This window comes from Laetiporus sulphureus (assembly GCF_001632365.1).
Source record: "Laetiporus sulphureus 93-53 unplaced genomic scaffold LAESUscaffold_7, whole genome shotgun sequence".
Classification (NCBI taxonomy): Eukaryota; Fungi; Basidiomycota; class Agaricomycetes; order Polyporales; family Laetiporaceae; genus Laetiporus; species Laetiporus sulphureus.
This window is the reverse complement of record NW_024468516.1, coordinates 302,360-319,677: the sequence shown is the minus strand read 5'-3', so window position 1 is coordinate 319,677 and position 17,318 is coordinate 302,360. Positions and strand designations below refer to the sequence as shown.

The window sequence follows — 17,318 nt, the reverse complement described above, 5'->3', positions numbered from 1 at the left end:
GTGAAGGTGCACGTGCCTGTGTATCTATAGACATCTATAGACTCAAAATACACGATGCATCGACGTCCGAGGTTATAGCATTCCCCGTTTGAAGACTGATTCATGTTCTCCTCCTCCACCTGAACCCGCATCCTCTCGCGCAGTGACAGCAGAGACAGGTAGCGGAACACCGTGCAACGATCGGGCGGGGAACACGGCACGACGCGTGCACGCTACGCGCTCCTCAAAAGGAAATCGATGCGAGGACTCCTCCCCGGGTCTCTCAGGCTCTTCAGCCTCTCTCTTTCCTCCTCCTCCCCCCATCATCGTACGATGGCCACCGCCGTAGAAGGACCATCTCGCGCGAAGATCATCGACGGCACCGCCATCGCGAAGTGAGTGCACGAGCCGTCACGCAGGGACCCGTTATTCACCGTGTCGTGTCGTGTGAAGGTCCATTCGCGATGAGGTCGCGGTTCGCATCAAGACGCTGCAGGCACAGCACCCCCGCTTCCAACCTCAGCTGGCCATCATACAGGCGGGCACGCGCCCAGACTCTGCGGTCTATGTGCGCATGAAGGCTAAAGCAGCAGGAGAGGTCGGCATCAAGTTCAAGCATGTCACAGTCTCTGCCGAGGCTGAGGTGGACGAGATTGTGGAGATCGTCAAAAATCTCAACGACGATGAGACTGTAAGCGGTATTCTGGTCCAACTCCCACTGGGCGATCACGTCGGCGCAGATGGTGAGCGCACTGTGACTGAGGCCGTCAGTCCGGAGAAGGACGTCGATGGGTGCGTTTTTTCCCCTATCTACTGCTCTATTTTTGCTGATGCGCGGACCAGCTTCCACGCGTATAATATCGGTCATCTTTCGTCGCGTGCCTGCGACCCGCTGTTCACCCCCTGTACGCCTGCGGGTGTTATTCGGCTTTTGGATTCGACGGGGATTTCCATCGCTGGTTCTCGGGCAGTGGTTCTCGGCCGCAGTGATATCGTCGGGAGTCCGGTTGCGGCTATGCTTCGCAATCGTGATGCTACTGTTACACAGTGTCATAGCCGTACGAAGAATCTCCCGGAAGTCGTACGAGAGGCAGACATTCTCGTATCAGCAATCGGCAAGCCTGAGTTCGTGAAGGGTGCTTGGATCAAACCCGGCGCTGTCGTAATTGACGTTGGAACCAACTACATTCCAGGTAGATACGTTGCACGATGTGCTATCTCATGCCCACTAACTTAGCCCATAGATGCCACTAAGAAATCTGGCCATCGTCTTGTTGGCGATGTCGACTTCCAATCTGCTTCCGCTGTTGCGTCCTATATTACTCCAGTTCCGGGCGGCGTTGGACCCATGACTGTCGCGATGCTGATGTTGAACACGATCAAGTCTGCAGAACGTCTCTGGGAAGAGGCGCGCAGCCTCAGGGTCAAGCCCCTCAAGCTGGACATCCAGGCAAAGGTACCCAGCGATATCGAGATCGCGATGGCGCAGACGCCGAAACCGATCACGCACCTTGCTCATGAAATCGGTCTGCTGCCCGATGAGCTCGAGAGCTACGGCAAGTACAAGGCCAAGGTTGAGCTCAGCGTTCTAGACCGTTTGGCACACCGCAAGGATGGTAAGTACATCATCATCTCGGGGTAAGTATGCTTCGGTTTCAATGCCAAGATGCAATCTCATAAGTACGATTATCTTAGCATCACTCCGACGCCACTTGGCGAGGGCAAGTCCACCACCACGATCGGTCTTGCTCAGGCTCTTGGAGCCCACCTCGGGCGACCTGCGTTCGCTTGCGTGCGCCAACCAAGTCAAGGACCTACGTTCGGTATCAAGGGTGGTGCTGCAGGCGGTGGATATAGTCAGGTTATACCCATGGACGAAGTAAGTCTTGCGTGCAAATAATCCGACGCCGCCATTTGACGAGTTCCTTAGTTCAATTTGCATTTAACTGGTGATATTCACGCTGTCACCGCTGCGAACAATTTGCTAGGTACGTCGTGCCATTCCCATCGCTGTCGCCGCTGCTGATACCAATTATAGCGGCTGCCCTGGATGCGCGGATGTTCCACGAGGCCACTCAATCCGATAAGGCTTGTTTGGCCATCTCCCGTTGAAGTACACCCGCTCACTGCATACTTTTTGCAGGCACTGTATAGCCGGCTTGTCCCAGCGAAGAAGGGTAAGCGTGAATTCGCGTCCTTGATGTTCAAACGCCTCAAGAAGCTCGGGATCGACAAGACCAATCCCGATGACCTGACTCCCGAAGAGATCAAACGGTTTGCTCGTCTTGATGTTGATCCCGATTCCATTACATTCAAGCGGGTTATCGATGTGAACGATCGCTTCTTGCGAAAGATCACCATCGGACAGGCGCCCACTGAGCTAGGCCACGAGCGCGTGACAGGCTTCGACATTTCCGTGGCGAGTGAATGTATGGCTGTGTTGGCATTGACCACCAGTCTTAAGGATATGCGCGAGAGGCTTGGTGCGATGGTGGTGGCTACCAGCAAGCAAGGTGATCCGATCACTGCGGATGATATCGGTGTCGGTGGTGCTCTTGCAGTTCTCATGAAGGATGCGATCAAGCCGAACTTAATGCAGACTTTGGAGGTGCGTCTGCGTTAATATCTTCCTCAATAACGATGCTCAGCCAGTGTCAGGGTACACCTGTCTTCGTACACGCGGGTCCATTCGCCAACATCGCACACGGCAATTCCTCTATTCTGGCAGACCGCATTGCCCTCAAGCTTGCTGGCACTGAGGAGGGAGATTCACCTGACCGTGCCGGTTACATTCTCACTGAGGGCGGTTTCGGTGCGGATATGGGAATGGAGAAGTTCTGTGACATCAAGTGCCGTGTCAGTGGATTGACCCCGGATGCCGTCGTTATTGTCGCTACCACCCGCGCGTTGAAGATGCACGGTGGTGGACCCGATGTCACTCCTGGCAAGCCGCTGCATGATACGTACACCAAGGAAGATCTCGTCACGCTCAAGGAGGGCTGCAAGAACATGGTCAAACACATTGAAAACTCCCGCAAGTTTGGTCTGAAGGTTGTCGTCGCCATCAATCAGTTCTCGTATGTGCCTTTTCATATCAGACAACAGCCGAGCTATGGTTGATCGTGCTCTTCGCTTACAGGTCTGACACCCCTGCTGAGCTAGAGCTTGTGCGTCAGCAGTCACTCGCTGGTGGTGCAGACGCTGCCGTTGTTAGCAACCACTGGGCTGAGGGCGGTGCAGGAGCTAAAGCGCTTGCGGAAGCTGTTATCGCTACCTGCGAAGGGCCGTCGCACTTCAAGTTCCTGTATGACCTCGATCTTCCGATCGTAGACAAGATTACTGCCATTTGCAAGGAAATTTACGGTGCCGATGGCATTGAGCTCAGCGAGACCGCTCAGAAACAGGTTGAGACGTACACTCGTCAAGGATTCGGTAACCTGGCCAGTGAGTGTATCCGTCAGTTTTCCTGGGCATCGCTTATGTCCGATAGTCTGCATGGCTAAGACCCAGTACTCCTTCTCTCACGACGCGAAACTCAAGGGTGTTCCGACGGGTATGCATTTCCTTCGATCGGTATAGATGCTTCACTGACAGCATATTTGCAGGCTTCACCGTGCCCATCCGCGAAGTTCGTCTTTCCGCAGGTGCAGGATTCCTCTGTCCACTTTGCGGTGACATGCAGACAATGCCTGGTCTTGGAACTCGCCCAGGTAAGATATTCGTACACTATTACGGCGCAATCTCTCACTTGTTCTAGGTTTCTGGGAAGTCGGACTGGATCCTGCGACAGGCAGGGTCATCGGCTTATTCTAGACAGCAAATTGGGATCGATCTTCATCAGATTGACTCTCGACCAGGAACCGCCGTCTCAACACGGCCCATATACCGTTCAACACGGGAACTATGCGGGGCTTGACGATCCCGCCGCGATGTTGGGATGGTTGGTGCGCGATGTACCCTCTCAACGAGCCGCGTCGTGGATTGAGGAGGCGATTGGCGAGGACGAATGCGCGCGATGCATGGGCGACTTTGCGATTGCTGTGACCATGCGCATCGTTAGTGTGTAGCAACGACATTGGTGTATGCGCAGAACTGTTCATATGTGAATGCTTGCATGATATGGCTTCAGCCGTGCAGATTCTTTCCATGTTTGAAGGAAGGTATTATCTACCAGCGCCGGAGTCAAGACCATGATTAATCTACTTACTATTCACTATGTACTGAGCGTATTGCGTGCGGGCGCCCATTCTATATTAGATCCACTTCGCTCATGTCCGGCATGAATGCCTGGAACGTTCGCAACCGGCGATCTTCCATTACTTTCTAGACGAACCGCATGTAATGCGAGGCTTGGCGATGCTATTGCCAAGTCGAATGTGGCGCAGACTGAGACAGTCGCGACGGTCTTGAGATGTGACGGACCCGTCACAGACAAAGCGGTCACAACAAACCAGTCGAGGTGGCTGAGATTAGGGACCGCGCAGGAAGGCCTGCTGCTCCTGCTGCACAGTTACGTCCTCCGAGTCTTCCGCTCGTGTTCGCCGGCATGACATCCAGACCGCAGACCTTCACGAAGGTCGACCTTACTCCAAGGAGGCACCATGGCTATGCCATACTATTGTGCATTATGGGCACGTTGTTCCCTCCTCTAGGTATGCATCTCTTCGACCCAAGACGACGTCACAACCGATACTGACGGACGTTCTCCTCAGCCGTCGCTGCGAGGTTTGGTATCGGATCCGATTTCTTTCTCAACTTGCTGCTTACAATCTGCGGCTACATACCTGGTAAGCACTGAACGCTTTTCCATGCTATCGCCATTCCTAATCTAACCTTGCCCGCCAGGTCATGTTCATAATTTCTACATTCAGGTCATTATACTCCAATCACTGTGAGCGTGAATGTCATTGCTCACACCCTCACAGAACATCCGCAACAATAAGAACCACCGACGTACACCGAAATGGGTACAGCGATACGGCCTTGTCGATACGTCCGAGATCAGACGCAAGGAACGGCGATCGCAATGGGCCAACCGATATAACGAACGCCTCCCATCCTCGAGCTTGCGAGATCAGCCGTATGCACAAGGGGAGATTGCTGGCTCAAACCCCAGTCTTGCATCCAATGAGGGGGGAGAGACTCGTCCGAACGCAAGTGCCAGTGGAGAGTTCTGGAATCGGAGCGAAGAGCACTACTATGGGGCAAACGGGGATCGTGCGAGCGTAGAGTCAACTAGTACGAGATGGCGCTATCCTGCCAATTTTGAGGACGCAACTCCGCCGGCGGATGGGCAGAAGAAGAATCGGAGGAAGAAGAAGGATAAGAAGGACCGATGGGCAAGGACAGAGGATGCATATTCCATTGCAGATACAGAGTCAGGAACGCATGGGAGGAAGTCAAAGAAGAAGAGCCGTACCGCGACAGTCGACTCTGATACCTGGTCGCACGATCCACCGGCAGAGTTGCCTGAGGATCCTGAGGGCGGTTTCTATGCAGAACCGAGGGAGGAGAGGGAGGATCGCACGCCGACTGGAAGCAGTCCCTTGAACGATGATGATATCCTCAACCAAGAGGTGTAGTTGAAGGTATGCATGCGTTCTGAAAAGTGGTTCCTCTCCGGTAGTGATGTGCTGTTTAGGCTGTGCTTGGGCGCGCGCCGCCCTCATCGGGATTGTGTTGTTTCACGTTCCCGCTCCGAGGCACATTTTCGTTGTTGTGGTCAGAATACCGAGATCCCGGCCACTGCAGACATCACTTGCGCCATGTATACGTTAGCAGATACATAGTATTTATCATTACTTAGATACCATTCGCTTAAAGCCACTCATATGCAGCGCTAATCGTTCCCGACACGTAGTACGGCCGCCGGCGCTTTATTTGACTCTCTTCATACACGGTATCACATATGACGATTTCTACCGCATTATAGATGATACCAATGACCGTGATTCGACCATTCTATGCCACTGCAAGCTGCTCCGCTCGAGTGTTCTCGACGACAATGTCCGCTACGACGATTATCTAGTCTAATTGCGGCCGCCTCTCACTTGCCGACTGGCACATGCTTCGTGAGCAGTTCCCACTGGGAAGTCTCAGGGTCTATCTCTGCAGTATATAAGCGATGACGGGTGAGAGAACGGGTAGGTCCCCAGGCTACGTCTTTGTTTGTCTCGGAGATACTGAAGAGACCGTCATGCTGCAGCAGTTCTTGCGGCCGCTGAGCTTGGGGCTCATTTGGGCATCGGCGTCGCATTCCGCGGTACTCATGGACTTCCAGGTCGCTCAACCACCTCCATTTCCCGAAGACGCACAGAAGTGCACTCTAGAGCTCATTGAGTGAGTATTGCAGATCCATCACTTTAATGCCCGACGCTGATCGTGATGGGACCTTGCAGCCATACATTCGGTAACTCGTATTATCAGTGAGTACACTCTATTGCCCAGTTATCGATTGGCGTTCCGACTTTGAACATGCAACCAGACCGGCAATCGCTAGTTACACGCAAGTTTCTTTGCCCAAAGCTTTAGATGCTTCTCACACCGTGTGAATATAGACCGCCGACCGAATGTGGAGAGGCTGGATCTTGGGCCGGCATTACCCTCAATTTGACGGTCACCTCCAACGGTACTCAATATGATCGACTAGGTGAGTGTGATACGTATGTTATGTGGTTTGTGTAAGTCATCTGATGAATCGCTAGGAATCTTCACATTCCAGAATGTCGAGAGTGAGTATCCTCTCATACTAAAGCAGAAATACTTGGGCTGATGCCTGAACACCAGTATGGAGGACATCGACGCCTGAGCCCACAACAGACGGGATTATCTGGACATACGTGAAAGACGTGACGCGTTATATTCCACTTTTTTCAGAACCCGGCACATTTCTGTTTGAACTTGATAACCTGCTTGAGGATGGTCTTACTGGACAATACGCATGTGAGTCTCAATGTTGTCTTGTCATGGAGACGTGACCAAAACTTATAGATTCATCTTTTAGCTACGGTGACGGCGACGTTCTATGCCTCCTCATCAGAATATCCTGCTGCACCCCGTGCGGATATAATCATACCCATATCAACACTGTCAAACACCACGAGTGATCAGGCATCTGTGCCTCCCACGTTTTCGGTGCGACGAGATAGCAATGAAACGTACCCGCGCCTCTGACCTTCCTGCACAGATTGATGTGACTGTCCCTGAAAACGCAGTTGCGGTATACGCCGAATTGTACGCTTCCGGTAATGGCGATGAAGAATTTTGGGTGCGCAACATTCCTGACGATTGCATTGATGCGATCCTGCTGATTGGACACTCATTATGTCAGTATTATAATGTTGCCAACGAGTACCTTGATGATCTTCCGAGTGAAACCACCTACGGAAACGGGCCTTTCCGTGAAGTCCAGCTGCTTGTCGACGATCAGCTCGCAGGGGTCGCTTTCCCGTACGCACGGCCCTCAATATATCTCATCTCAGCTGATTGGCGGCTGCCAGATACGCGGTAATTTTCACCGGGGGAATCTCGCCACCAGCATGGCGGTAAGGGTATTTCTCGCTCTGGGTTTGAACTCCCCGCTGACGACATTCAACAGACCGATCACGTCCTATGGCGCACTTGACCTTCCGACCTACTTCCTTGACTTGACGCCTTTTGTACCAGTGCTAACAGATGGTCGGTCACACAACATCAGCGTTGCGGTTGTATCAGCAGAGTCCGACCACGCTATCAACGACAATTGGTACGTTTCCGGCAACTTGCAGGTTGTCTTAGATTCTTCTTCGGAACGGACTACTGGCAACATCACGGTCTACGATGTCCAGCCATATGCCGAAACAAGCACGACCGGCATTGTTGGTTCGAATGGTGACGTCAAAGTCACGGTCTCCGCCACCCGCAACATACAAATAGAGGCCGACATCCTGAGCGGGAGTGGAGTATACACACACGTTGTCTGGTCGCAGAATTTAAAGTATCAAAACACGCAGTATTACCTAGACGACTTCTATGTTCAGGTATATCTAGGCGTACAGAATCATGAAGCACCAAACAGTTGACTGATGCTCTCTTTTCACAGAACGTCGCACAGACTGCGTCGGGAAGTTTCTACTCTACCCACAACGGGGTCGCCTGTCTCACGGACCAGTTCTCATACCCGCTTTCCATTAACTATACCGCACTGAACGCTAACGGAACCTCCTGTGCGTCAACTCTTGCTGCATATTTATAAATTTCTCACCTACTTCCCCAGGGACGGCAAACTTTGACCATTCATATGACCATGTCTCCCTGCCGAGCCCCTTCATCTTAGGATCTACCATTACGGAACGTCAGCTTGCCAGTAAGGACTACGCGTTCGGTGCAATAAAGACAGATCTAATTCTCTCGATAGCTGGTGATTTCATTGAGACGTCGAGCGGTAATTACGGCAACGGCACGAGCAACAACACCTTCAACTATGCGGATGATCATGGCAATACCTACTACAGGAACGTCGATGCTGTTCTCAACAACATCACGTATGACCAAATCGGCGGTTCATTGGCTAGCGAGAGTACTCCAAGTTACTCTACGTCTAGCACATTCTTACCGTTAGTCGGGCCGAGGCCCCGTCTGCCGGGAGGACGGCTGGGAGGGTTGTAGGAATTTTTCCACGGGCAGATATTCGCTCATAGCGCTATACGGTGGGCGTTTCAAGGACATTGCGGTTAGGATCTGGGCATGTATGGACATTATCAGAATACCCGTCAAGTTTAAATGCCGTTAGTCGTAAGCTCGATTCACCACTGTTATTCAATTGGCGAGTAAGGTTTATAAACGGCCCAATGGTCTTCGCGCCTTGACGCTCAAAGCATATAAATAATTCTCTATCAAGAATACTTGAGTGTCCAACTACAGCGGCTTGATGGTCTAGTGGTATGATTCCTGCTTCGGGTTAGTGATTGCAGGAGGCCCCGGGTTCGACTCCCGGTCAAGCCCTTTTGTAACATTTTTATATGTCCTCAGCAATAAAGTTTGAAGCGCGAGCAAATGTACATAGCGGGACTGTCTTTGGAGTATGTCTACTTGAAGATCGACATGATTGAAGAGGTGCCTAAGTCGACTGGTGTCGGTGGCTTGCAAACCGCCCACGCCTGCTGCTTTGCCGGCACGAACTATTCGTAAATTAGCAGGCGGCATATTGTGCTGTCTTCGTAGATATATTTATCAGCTACAGGACATTGCAACACATGCCGAAATCATCATCACACGATGCGCGACGCCTCCGATATGCACTCAGCGCATATATACTGCGTGCGTCAGGAGCAAACAGAGCACGGCTTCTCATTGGAAGGCTGAGACAATGAGAGCAAAGACCTACCGGCTATTTACATGCTCCTCGCATACTTACACTGATCATGGATCATTCACGGCGACGGCCCCTCAATGCCTCATCGTTTTCGTTTACCGGTCACAACAGTCACAACGTCCTTCCCGGTTCGTGTCCGCAAAGGCACAGGAAACTGCTCACCATCCTGGTCACCCAGCACCTCCGACAGCTGCATTTGATCATCCTCTGACAACGGGGCGTCCTCGTCGCGCGCTTCGCTGGTGTTAAGACCGATGGTAGCAACCTGGTCCTGCTCCGTCTCAGACTCATCGAGCTCGTCGTCCTCCTCCTCGTAGACCTGTGCGTAGGCCTGTGCTATGACAGCTGACAGCTCGTCGCCGATGTCCGCTGCTGCTTGAGCGTCCAATGGCTCCAAGTTCGCTTGCTGTCGCACAATCGGGTCACCTTGCGCCAATAACGCAGACAACTGTTGTACAGATGCTGCGAGCTCTTGATCAGCGGTCGTACTATCCAGTTTGACCCGCTTTGCCTTGAAGTTGTATTTGCTATGGGTGAATGTCAGCACTATACAGCATCATGATCGGAGCTGGTGAGAATACATACATATTTGGATCAGGCTCCCAGTTCGGGTCGTGTGTTCGCATATGCGCCGTCAGAGTAGTACGCCGAGTGAAGGTCTTCTCGCAGACTGGGTCTTCGCACTTGTATGGCCGCTTCCCAGTGTGCGTCCGCCGATGCCGCGCCAGACTGCTCGAGTCGCCGAACGTCCTTCCGCAGCCGGGATACTCGCATACATGCGGCTTTTCTCCAGTATGCGTGCGCAAATGCACATGCAGAGCGGATCGCTTCAGAGACACGTAAGCCGGAGCGCAATAACGGCTGTAAAGACGGTACCTGAATGAATGTCTTTCCGCACCCAGGCTCGGGGCACTCAAATGGCCGCTCGCCGGTGTGGATACGCATGTGCCGTGCCAAATCGCTTCGTCGACTGAACGACTTTGAGCATCGATCGCATGCGTGCGCATTTACTAATCTTTCCCGGTCGCTCTTTTTCTTTTTTCCATCATCCTTCATCTCCCTGGGCGGGCTGGAGGAGCTCGAACCCAACGGCTGATCGTGATCATCCACAAGCTCGTCGGCCTCCTCGAGCTCGTCGAGTTCCGGGATAGTCGGCGAACCATCTTGTTTCGGTGCTCCTAGAGGGATACGCTGGCCATATTCATCCATCTGGTCGTCTTCAGGTGATGGACTGTAATTTGGCATGTGAGATGTACTTGCCACGGGCTGGCTTGAGGATGCGATGTCGGGCGTGCCTCCGTGCCGGCTTCCGTGGTCCCGATCGAAGTGTGTGAAATGGGTGAGTATGTCATTGATGTCGGTGAAGTCTGTCGGGCTCGGAGAGGTGTCGTCGGTGAGGGATGCAGCTGGAATTGGCGAGGAGCGCCTCCGCGTGTTGGCAATGCATACGTCGAGATTGTCCTCTTTCTCGCTCTCTCCCTCGTCATCGTCGTAGACGTATTCCTGGCCATTTGTTCCGCTGGCGGTCCCGTTCCCAGATGTATTTGCCGCACCCACGAGGGTGGAGTCCTCATTGGCAGTGAGAGAGTGGAATGCAGGGGCCGTCCGAGTCTTCTCCTTCCCGGAGCCATTCTGGTGAGGGCGGGAATAATCGGCACGCTCTGCCGCTGCGAGCACCTCAGCTGTTCGCTCGTTCTCCTCCGCCTGTACATGTGCCGCTAGTACAGCCGCCGCAAGCCCACTCAAGTTGAGACCCAGCATTCCGAGAGCCGCTGCGCTGTCCTCGCCGACGGAGGTGAGGCTCGAGTTACCCAGCAAGCTCTGTTGCACTACTCCCTGACGCTGTTGGACGGCAGTATTTAAAAAGGATGAACTAGTGGAGGTATTCTGACGTAGCAGACTAGCGAGTTCGTGCTCGAGCTGCTCGACGGAGAAGGAAGGCATGTCCGAGCCAGAGAGAGAGAGATGAGTCTGCGAGTGGTCGTGCGAGACAGTGTCGTGCAGAGAACCCAGCTGACCCTCAAGCGAGAGATCATCATGCGCATAGACGTCAGATGGTGGCAGAGACATAGTGTCGATGCCAGATAGATGCCGCGAGTCGTCTCCGCCAAGAGGGTCGTCATGGACAACATCAGAGAAATTCAAGACGGATTCTTGGTCGTTGTGATTCATCCTGGCAGTTGTAGACTAAACTATAGTGCAAAATCTGGGTGGGTGACCTGCGGTGGCTGTAACGCTACTTCATGAATTACGTATGGTGACAAATTAGGTAGTGGCACTACTCACTGGCTGTGTCGAATATGCCTCCGTTGGGCTTGTCGATATCAGTTGGTGTTCCTAGGGCCAGAGGATAGTGGCAGTGTTCGGTGAGACAGTGGACAAGAAGTGCTAACTCAAAGCTCCAAGCCTCGCGAGATCCACAACAACACGTGCTATGAGCCACCGGCCGGCGCGACTAACGAAAATGGGACTCTGCGCCGCTGCGATTGATAAGGATAGGGCCGGTACCGGCAGCGCCCGCTACGACGAGCAGATCGCGCCCAGCACATTTCTGGTCTGTATCTGACCCGTACGTTCATTCAAGAGACGCTGTGTCAGCATCCGCGTCCACGAGATGTGTACGGGATTGGCATACAATCAAGTGCACGCAGTACTGTGAGTACATCGCAATGGTACGGCTTATACACATCAGTGAACGCCGTGTTGTTCTTACTGCGGGTCATGTGTGCGAGCTGTCTAATGTGTGCGGCCGTGGCGGTTGATCTACGGGCACAAAGACCGTACACATCACGCCAGTATGGCATCTCACACAACGTCAAGGCGAACTTCACGAACACCTTTGGCGAGAGGAACGGCAAGTTGATGATGCAGGCGACTGCTGGCGGGTACGTGTATGTACCTATTGCAGTGTCGACTGCAAGAGTGAGCGGACACGGGCTTGGCTAGCGTGAGTGGTATTGGCGAAGCCGTACGTTATTCTATCAATTGCTGAAGGTTTTGTACCGTGAGGCTCACTCACGGGCGTGCATCGCTGAGTCGACCCACAAGATGAGTCGCGAGTTTTTCTGGCATTCATGTCCGTCTCTGACGCTCTAAGCTCCAACCTTTGAATACAGTTCACATTACGTCTGCTGTTCAATGGTCCATGGTATCTGGCATGCTCTCGGTACGTACGTCTCGTCAGTTGCTGCAGTCGCCGTACCTGTCTAAGTTCTCGATACAGTTTACAATATCGATTTCAACACTTGGGCACTGTTCCATTCTGACAAGTGATTGTGTTCCTTGGTAGTGCTATGGACGTTTCTGTAGATGCCAACGAATATATTTTGTTACAATGTTATGCGACGCATATAGTGACTGTATGCACGCCGTACGTGCGCGCGCCAAAGCGAGGTCATCTTTCTTTCTCTAGGCAGCGGAGAGTTTTTTCACATCCCAGTGGAGCAGTCCCGTGAATTAACGTCATTTTTCACGTGATGTCGATTTTTGGCGGGAAACTGGTTCCCCATCTTTTCGCTAAGACCCACTACTGTCGTAGCGGGAATAAAGTGAACAAATATCACACGGCAAATTGGTGAGAGAGACCATAAAATTATCCCTTGGGTATGCATGCAAGCAGTCAATGCGACATATAGAAAAGTACTAGTACAGATGCATGAGACGAAAACCGAACGAAGAAGGATCTTACACGGCATCCATCGATTGTCCTTTCCGCCTCGCATTTTCCATAAATGTCTGCACAGTCTTCAACACCAGCAAAGATGGCTGCATGTCCGCAGAGATCCTTGAGTAGACCGCATCTTGCTGGGCTCGGAGCTCCTGCTCAAAACCCTGGCTCATGCAGGAGAGCGCTTGATTGACATCCGACCGCCATGACGAGTCCATGCTCTCCTTGACTCGTGCAATGATCTCTTCCATGTTGGGCGCTACCGGCGGTGAGGGCTGAGCCCTAAGGGCTTCAAGGGAATTGCGAAGCTCTTGTATGCTATGTGCCTGATTGGACACTTCCGTCCTGCACCGTGCGAGCTCTTCCTCGAGCTGCACGAAGAAAACATCAGAACTATATTTTAATGCGCTGATAGTCGAGCACTTACTATAGCGCATTGGAACTGTAATTTCTCATTATCGATGCGGAGCTGTGCTTGCTCTTGCCACCAATGATGATCCCGCTTTTTGAGTGAACTTAGTTGCTCGCGCAACTGCTTCAATGTCGCAAGCTTGCCATCTACATCATCCTGCCCTTGCGATACCTGAGATCGGAAGACTGGCGGGGCAGGAGTGGCCTCGCCGTCTTCGACGTCCATGTTCTCGGCGCCGTCTAGCTCTTGGAGCCCCTGGCGGAGCAAATTATGCGAATCCGCCATCAGATCACGGCAGTAGTCGTGGAGGTTGCTGAACTTAATTTCGAGCTTTTCAACGCGGTCGTGTATGCCTGCACAATCGCGAGCCTGCCTATCAGCAAGTGGCTGAATCGAGCGTTCAACACCGTCGTTGTGTATGCCTGACGCTGAGGGGGCCGCCTTCGCATCTTCCCGCAGTCGCTCAACGTAGGGTGCAAGCTCATCAAGCCAATGCCTCACATCTTTGGAGTACTGCTGCAACTCCTCGTTACTGGGCAATGGCTCAGCCCCGGCCTCCTCGTCTGCATTGAGAGGACGTATCCGGGAAGGGAATTCTGTGAGCAGATCGAGCGCCTCATGATACTCGTCGCGCGCATGCTTGTAAGCGTTGCGCTGCGCAAAATACAGCCGTTCCGTGGACTCGGCTCTTTCTTGTTTAAAGTACTTGGCCTGGGGCGATTGACGGAAGCGATTTAGGCCGTCACACTTGTCTTTCGCTGCGTCAACCTCCAATTTTTGTGCGACAGCGCGTGCGACGGTGCTACGATTAGGAAGGAAGAATGTCAGGTAACTCTATACAGGCGGACAGATGGCATGGCGCAGACTCACGTTATATACCTGTTCCATGAGTATCGCGGCCCACTACCGAGGTCATCTTCTGATGTGGGCAGCGACGGGGATCGTGCGTGAGCATCGCCGCTGACAGTCGCCAAATGCGAGTCCTTGCGCGCATGGCTTGACGAGTCGAGCATAGTGGCAAAAGGAGATGTATCCGTCCCGCTTGCGGGAGGACGAGTATTGAGCGCAGATGGCGCCTGCCACCCATTTACGCTCGCATCCGCTTCCGAACCAATTTCTGCAGCAGAGCTCCCCCAGCCCGAATTCCCATTTGTCCACCCGCTCGAGCCAGCGTAGTTGTCACCTTGGTAAGATGCCCAAGCTCTCGCTGTCACGGTATCTGCTTCTGTACTTGTCAACTGAGCCCCACCCCAGCTCACATTCTGGGCTGTTTTCACTGATTCGCCCCAGCTAACTGCCATAACGTCCTTGGTGCCTGACAGCACGCTTAAAGGCGCAAAGTTTTGCGATGTGCGGGGATCGTCGCTTCAGGCGGCGTAGCTAGCGATAACACAGGAAGAGTTCGAGGTGTCGATATAGCAGATTGCGCTGTTGTGCGCAACAAGTGTACGGAAGAGCCGTGGAGTGGATCCTCTAGCTGAGTTAGAGGAAGCGAAACGCGCTGGTGGCGTGCCATGGTTGGAATCCCGATTATTACTAATCGAGGTGCACGAGCAATCATGTTCGTCTTGCCGCCGATATCAAAATCAATGTCGATCGTTGAATGCATCTGTAACGCTGAGGGCGTGCTTTCGCATAGATCTGGCTTGCCTAGCTAGAAACTATATAGACTGATATCATGGCTGCTACAGACAATATCTATATATTCAGCTTGCGTGGCTGAAAGGCAAGTCTCTGTCTGCCTCCGTATCTCCGCCGATCAAGCCAGTACATGATCGGACTAATCACACGATGATAGGCTTAGATGATCAGAGAGTGGCCTGTAGTACCACCTACTACACCGTAGTGTCATTCGCGGTTTGATAGCAGCCGCAATGCGTTCTGTGACGCATTTAGGTTGGAGTTATTTCGACATATCTGCAGTGTCCATATTCCACGCATACGACATCGTCGAACTCTTTGCTAGCATCTGCGAGGAGGAGACTGCGCTCCTACTAGCAGCGTCCTTGCAGCTGGGAAGTGCCTGCTGATCTCGGACATTCATGGACCCGTACAGCGGTCTATAGACAATCTGCAACGATCCTGATAATCTCTCAATTTTCCTGCTGCGTTGCATACCTTTGCGTAGATAGATATGAGGCAGCATGCTGACATCTCCTGCCCGGACAGTAAATAACAATGATTAAGATTCATTCGTTGCAAACGGGTAACAATTGAATATTGATGGCGGAGTCTCGACGCCCGATTTCCGCTCAGATCTCAGATTACGATCCTCGACGCGCCGCCACATTCTGTGCACATCCCAAACCAACAATGTCGTTTCGCATCAAGATACCCAAATCAGGCTTGGTGAATTCGTCTCAGGTAATTGTTCAGCCTTGTCGTGTGCTCCTCTATGTTTGACTCTGCGCAAACAGGTCGTCGAGCGCCCGGGGTCGTCCAAGCCTTCCAAACGTCGTATAGAGTCGGACGACGAACAACGTTCGGAGGATGAAATAGGAGACTATTCTGTGCCACGTAGGTGGAAGAGGCCGAAGATAGTGGAGAGTAGCCAGGCAAGCGCAGAAGTCATGGTCGATTCGGACGAGGGTGAGTCAGAGATCGATGTCGAGGACGACGAAGACGTCGACATTGACGATGGCGAGAAGGATCGACCTTCCCCTCGTGCAGCTATATCCCCTTCCCCTTCTCCCTCGCCTCCTCCTCTAGTCAGGCTGCCGAAACGAACACCACAGCCGCCTGCCAAAGTCAAGGCAGCACGACCGGCTGCTTCGTCCTCCAGCAAGTCGAGTAAGAAGGTGAAGCGCACGGTGGTATGGACCGACGACGAAGATGAGGAGCAGGAGGATCCGCTGGGCCTGCTCGCGGTGGACCCCGATGATGATGATTTCACTCCAGAGCCTGCGCCGCCCTCGCTGAAGAGAGCCGCTGTTACGACGAAAAGTAAGGGCAGAAAACTTATCCAAGCCTCCAAGCGATCACGGGCGAAACACAAGGAAGAAGGGAAGGTCACCCATATCCGGAATGAGCGCAAGCTCCCTCACCCCGCTTCTCGTGGCACATCCAGAGAAAAGTATTCGGGTCCTCCTATTAGTACCAAACGATCCCTACCCAAGGAAGAGGCCGTGAAGGTTACGCCTCCTGCCATAACACCATCTGTACCTGCGCCGGCGGCGGAAGAGCACGATAAGTCTCCTTCGAAGGTAGAGGATCCGACGCAGCCGGTATTTAAGAAGCGGAAGCTGCCTACGATCAAGAAGAACAAAACCGGTACTGTCTCTACAACGCCAGCATTTTCAAAGCGTTTACCATCGGTTGAAAACAAGGAGTCCGATGTCACCACCAAACACCCAAATTCTCATCTTCTTGGGCTGGCCGATGTTGCTGCGAGGAAGCCAGCCGCTAGCCTCGGCAGAGCCGACTTCGACCTCCGAGATGCCAGTGTTTATGCGCAGCTATTCACGAAGGTACGTGCCATCGGCGATAGTTAACGGAGATGAGTCTGAGTGCGTGCTGATGTCTTTGCAATAGCCCGGGAGCTCCACGCCTGATTCAGGCTTGAACCGTAAGGAAAAGGAAGAACAGCGGAGAAGCGAGCTGAATAAGATGCGCGAGGAAGCTCGTGCAAAACGGGCTGAACAGGCTGTCAGTGATTCTTCTTCGTAAATCCTAGACCGTGCCTTGCTAACGGCCGTATGCGCAGAACCATGCCTTCGATTTACAAGCCGCGCACGACAAGATCTTGTGTTTCGAGGAAAAGCTGCGCAGTCGCAAATCCATCTCAGTCTATCCAAACGTACTCGGTGCATATTTCAAGGAAAAAGCGGACAATGTGCATATGCGTTGAGACGGACTCTGGTCAGTTTATCAGTGGTCTCCTGCTTCATGTTGAATCCGATTCAGGCATT

At 52.8% G+C, this 17,318-nt stretch overlaps 7 protein-coding genes and 1 non-coding gene across 8 annotated transcripts; 6 read left to right on the top strand and 2 right to left on the bottom strand.

The window, feature by feature from the left end:
• Nucleotides 1-136: 136 nt before the first annotated feature.
• LAESUDRAFT_509347 (C-1-tetrahydrofolate synthase) lies at nucleotides 137-3,981 on the top strand. Its single transcript, XM_040902734.1, has 13 exons — nucleotides 137-374; nucleotides 433-771; nucleotides 823-1,172; nucleotides 1,224-1,617; nucleotides 1,675-1,858; nucleotides 1,910-1,967; nucleotides 2,018-2,067; nucleotides 2,123-2,587; nucleotides 2,638-3,056; nucleotides 3,119-3,423; nucleotides 3,470-3,532; nucleotides 3,585-3,689; nucleotides 3,737-3,981. Exons 1-13 carry the CDS (start codon nucleotides 238-240, stop codon nucleotides 3,790-3,792), a joined length of 2,925 nt encoding a protein of 974 aa, XP_040767285.1. The 5' UTR covers nucleotides 137-237; the 3' UTR covers nucleotides 3,793-3,981.
• Nucleotides 3,982-4,525: 544 nt separating this feature from the next.
• Nucleotides 4,526-5,561, top strand: LAESUDRAFT_646253 (uncharacterized protein; the record flags this gene model as incomplete). Its single annotated transcript, XM_040903967.1, has 4 exons — nucleotides 4,526-4,631; nucleotides 4,692-4,766; nucleotides 4,825-4,850; nucleotides 4,905-5,561. 4 exons carry the CDS (start codon nucleotides 4,526-4,528, stop codon nucleotides 5,559-5,561), a joined length of 864 nt encoding a protein of 287 aa, XP_040767284.1.
• Nucleotides 5,562-6,128: 567 nt separating this feature from the next.
• LAESUDRAFT_722507 (uncharacterized protein) lies at nucleotides 6,129-8,820 on the top strand. The gene is made up of 14 exons (XM_040908223.1): nucleotides 6,129-6,318; nucleotides 6,378-6,404; nucleotides 6,464-6,484; nucleotides 6,537-6,628; nucleotides 6,684-6,710; nucleotides 6,766-6,921; nucleotides 6,983-7,113; nucleotides 7,166-7,246; nucleotides 7,310-7,428; nucleotides 7,479-7,523; nucleotides 7,577-7,997; nucleotides 8,060-8,183; nucleotides 8,234-8,323; nucleotides 8,375-8,820. The coding sequence occupies exons 1-14, from the start codon at nucleotides 6,176-6,178 to the stop codon at nucleotides 8,623-8,625; spliced, it is 1,728 nt and encodes a 575-aa protein (XP_040767283.1). The 5' UTR covers nucleotides 6,129-6,175; the 3' UTR covers nucleotides 8,626-8,820.
• Nucleotides 8,821-8,881: 61 nt separating this feature from the next.
• On the top strand, nucleotides 8,882-8,961 carry LAESUDRAFT_t26. The gene has a single exon. It is a non-coding gene; the product is annotated as a tRNA-Pro (tRNA).
• Nucleotides 8,962-9,170: 209 nt separating this feature from the next.
• Nucleotides 9,171-11,699, bottom strand: LAESUDRAFT_722505 (uncharacterized protein). The gene is made up of 4 exons (XM_040908222.1): nucleotides 11,618-11,699; nucleotides 10,208-11,568; nucleotides 9,917-10,158; nucleotides 9,171-9,858 (listed from the first exon to the last, which is right to left on the bottom strand). Exons 2-4 carry the CDS (start codon nucleotides 11,501-11,503, stop codon nucleotides 9,414-9,416), a joined length of 1,983 nt encoding a protein of 660 aa, XP_040767282.1. The 5' UTR covers nucleotides 11,504-11,568; nucleotides 11,618-11,699; the 3' UTR covers nucleotides 9,171-9,413.
• A 364-nt stretch (nucleotides 11,700-12,063) lies between these two features.
• On the top strand, nucleotides 12,064-12,495 carry LAESUDRAFT_722504 (uncharacterized protein). The gene has a single exon (XM_040908221.1). It carries the CDS (start codon nucleotides 12,071-12,073, stop codon nucleotides 12,275-12,277), a length of 207 nt encoding a protein of 68 aa, XP_040767281.1. The 5' UTR covers nucleotides 12,064-12,070; the 3' UTR covers nucleotides 12,278-12,495.
• A 410-nt stretch (nucleotides 12,496-12,905) lies between these two features.
• LAESUDRAFT_748165 (uncharacterized protein) lies at nucleotides 12,906-14,897 on the bottom strand. Its single transcript, XM_040911504.1, has 3 exons — nucleotides 14,281-14,897; nucleotides 13,426-14,212; nucleotides 12,906-13,369 (listed from the first exon to the last, which is right to left on the bottom strand). Exons 1-3 carry the CDS (start codon nucleotides 14,709-14,711, stop codon nucleotides 13,016-13,018), a joined length of 1,572 nt encoding a protein of 523 aa, XP_040767280.1. The 5' UTR covers nucleotides 14,712-14,897; the 3' UTR covers nucleotides 12,906-13,015.
• Nucleotides 14,898-15,723: 826 nt separating this feature from the next.
• Nucleotides 15,724-17,257, top strand: LAESUDRAFT_756492 (uncharacterized protein; the record flags this gene model as incomplete). Its single annotated transcript, XM_040912183.1, has 4 exons — nucleotides 15,724-15,774; nucleotides 15,828-16,877; nucleotides 16,942-17,055; nucleotides 17,114-17,257. The coding sequence occupies 4 exons, from the start codon at nucleotides 15,724-15,726 to the stop codon at nucleotides 17,255-17,257; spliced, it is 1,359 nt and encodes a 452-aa protein (XP_040767279.1).
• Nucleotides 17,258-17,318: the final 61 nt, after the last annotated feature.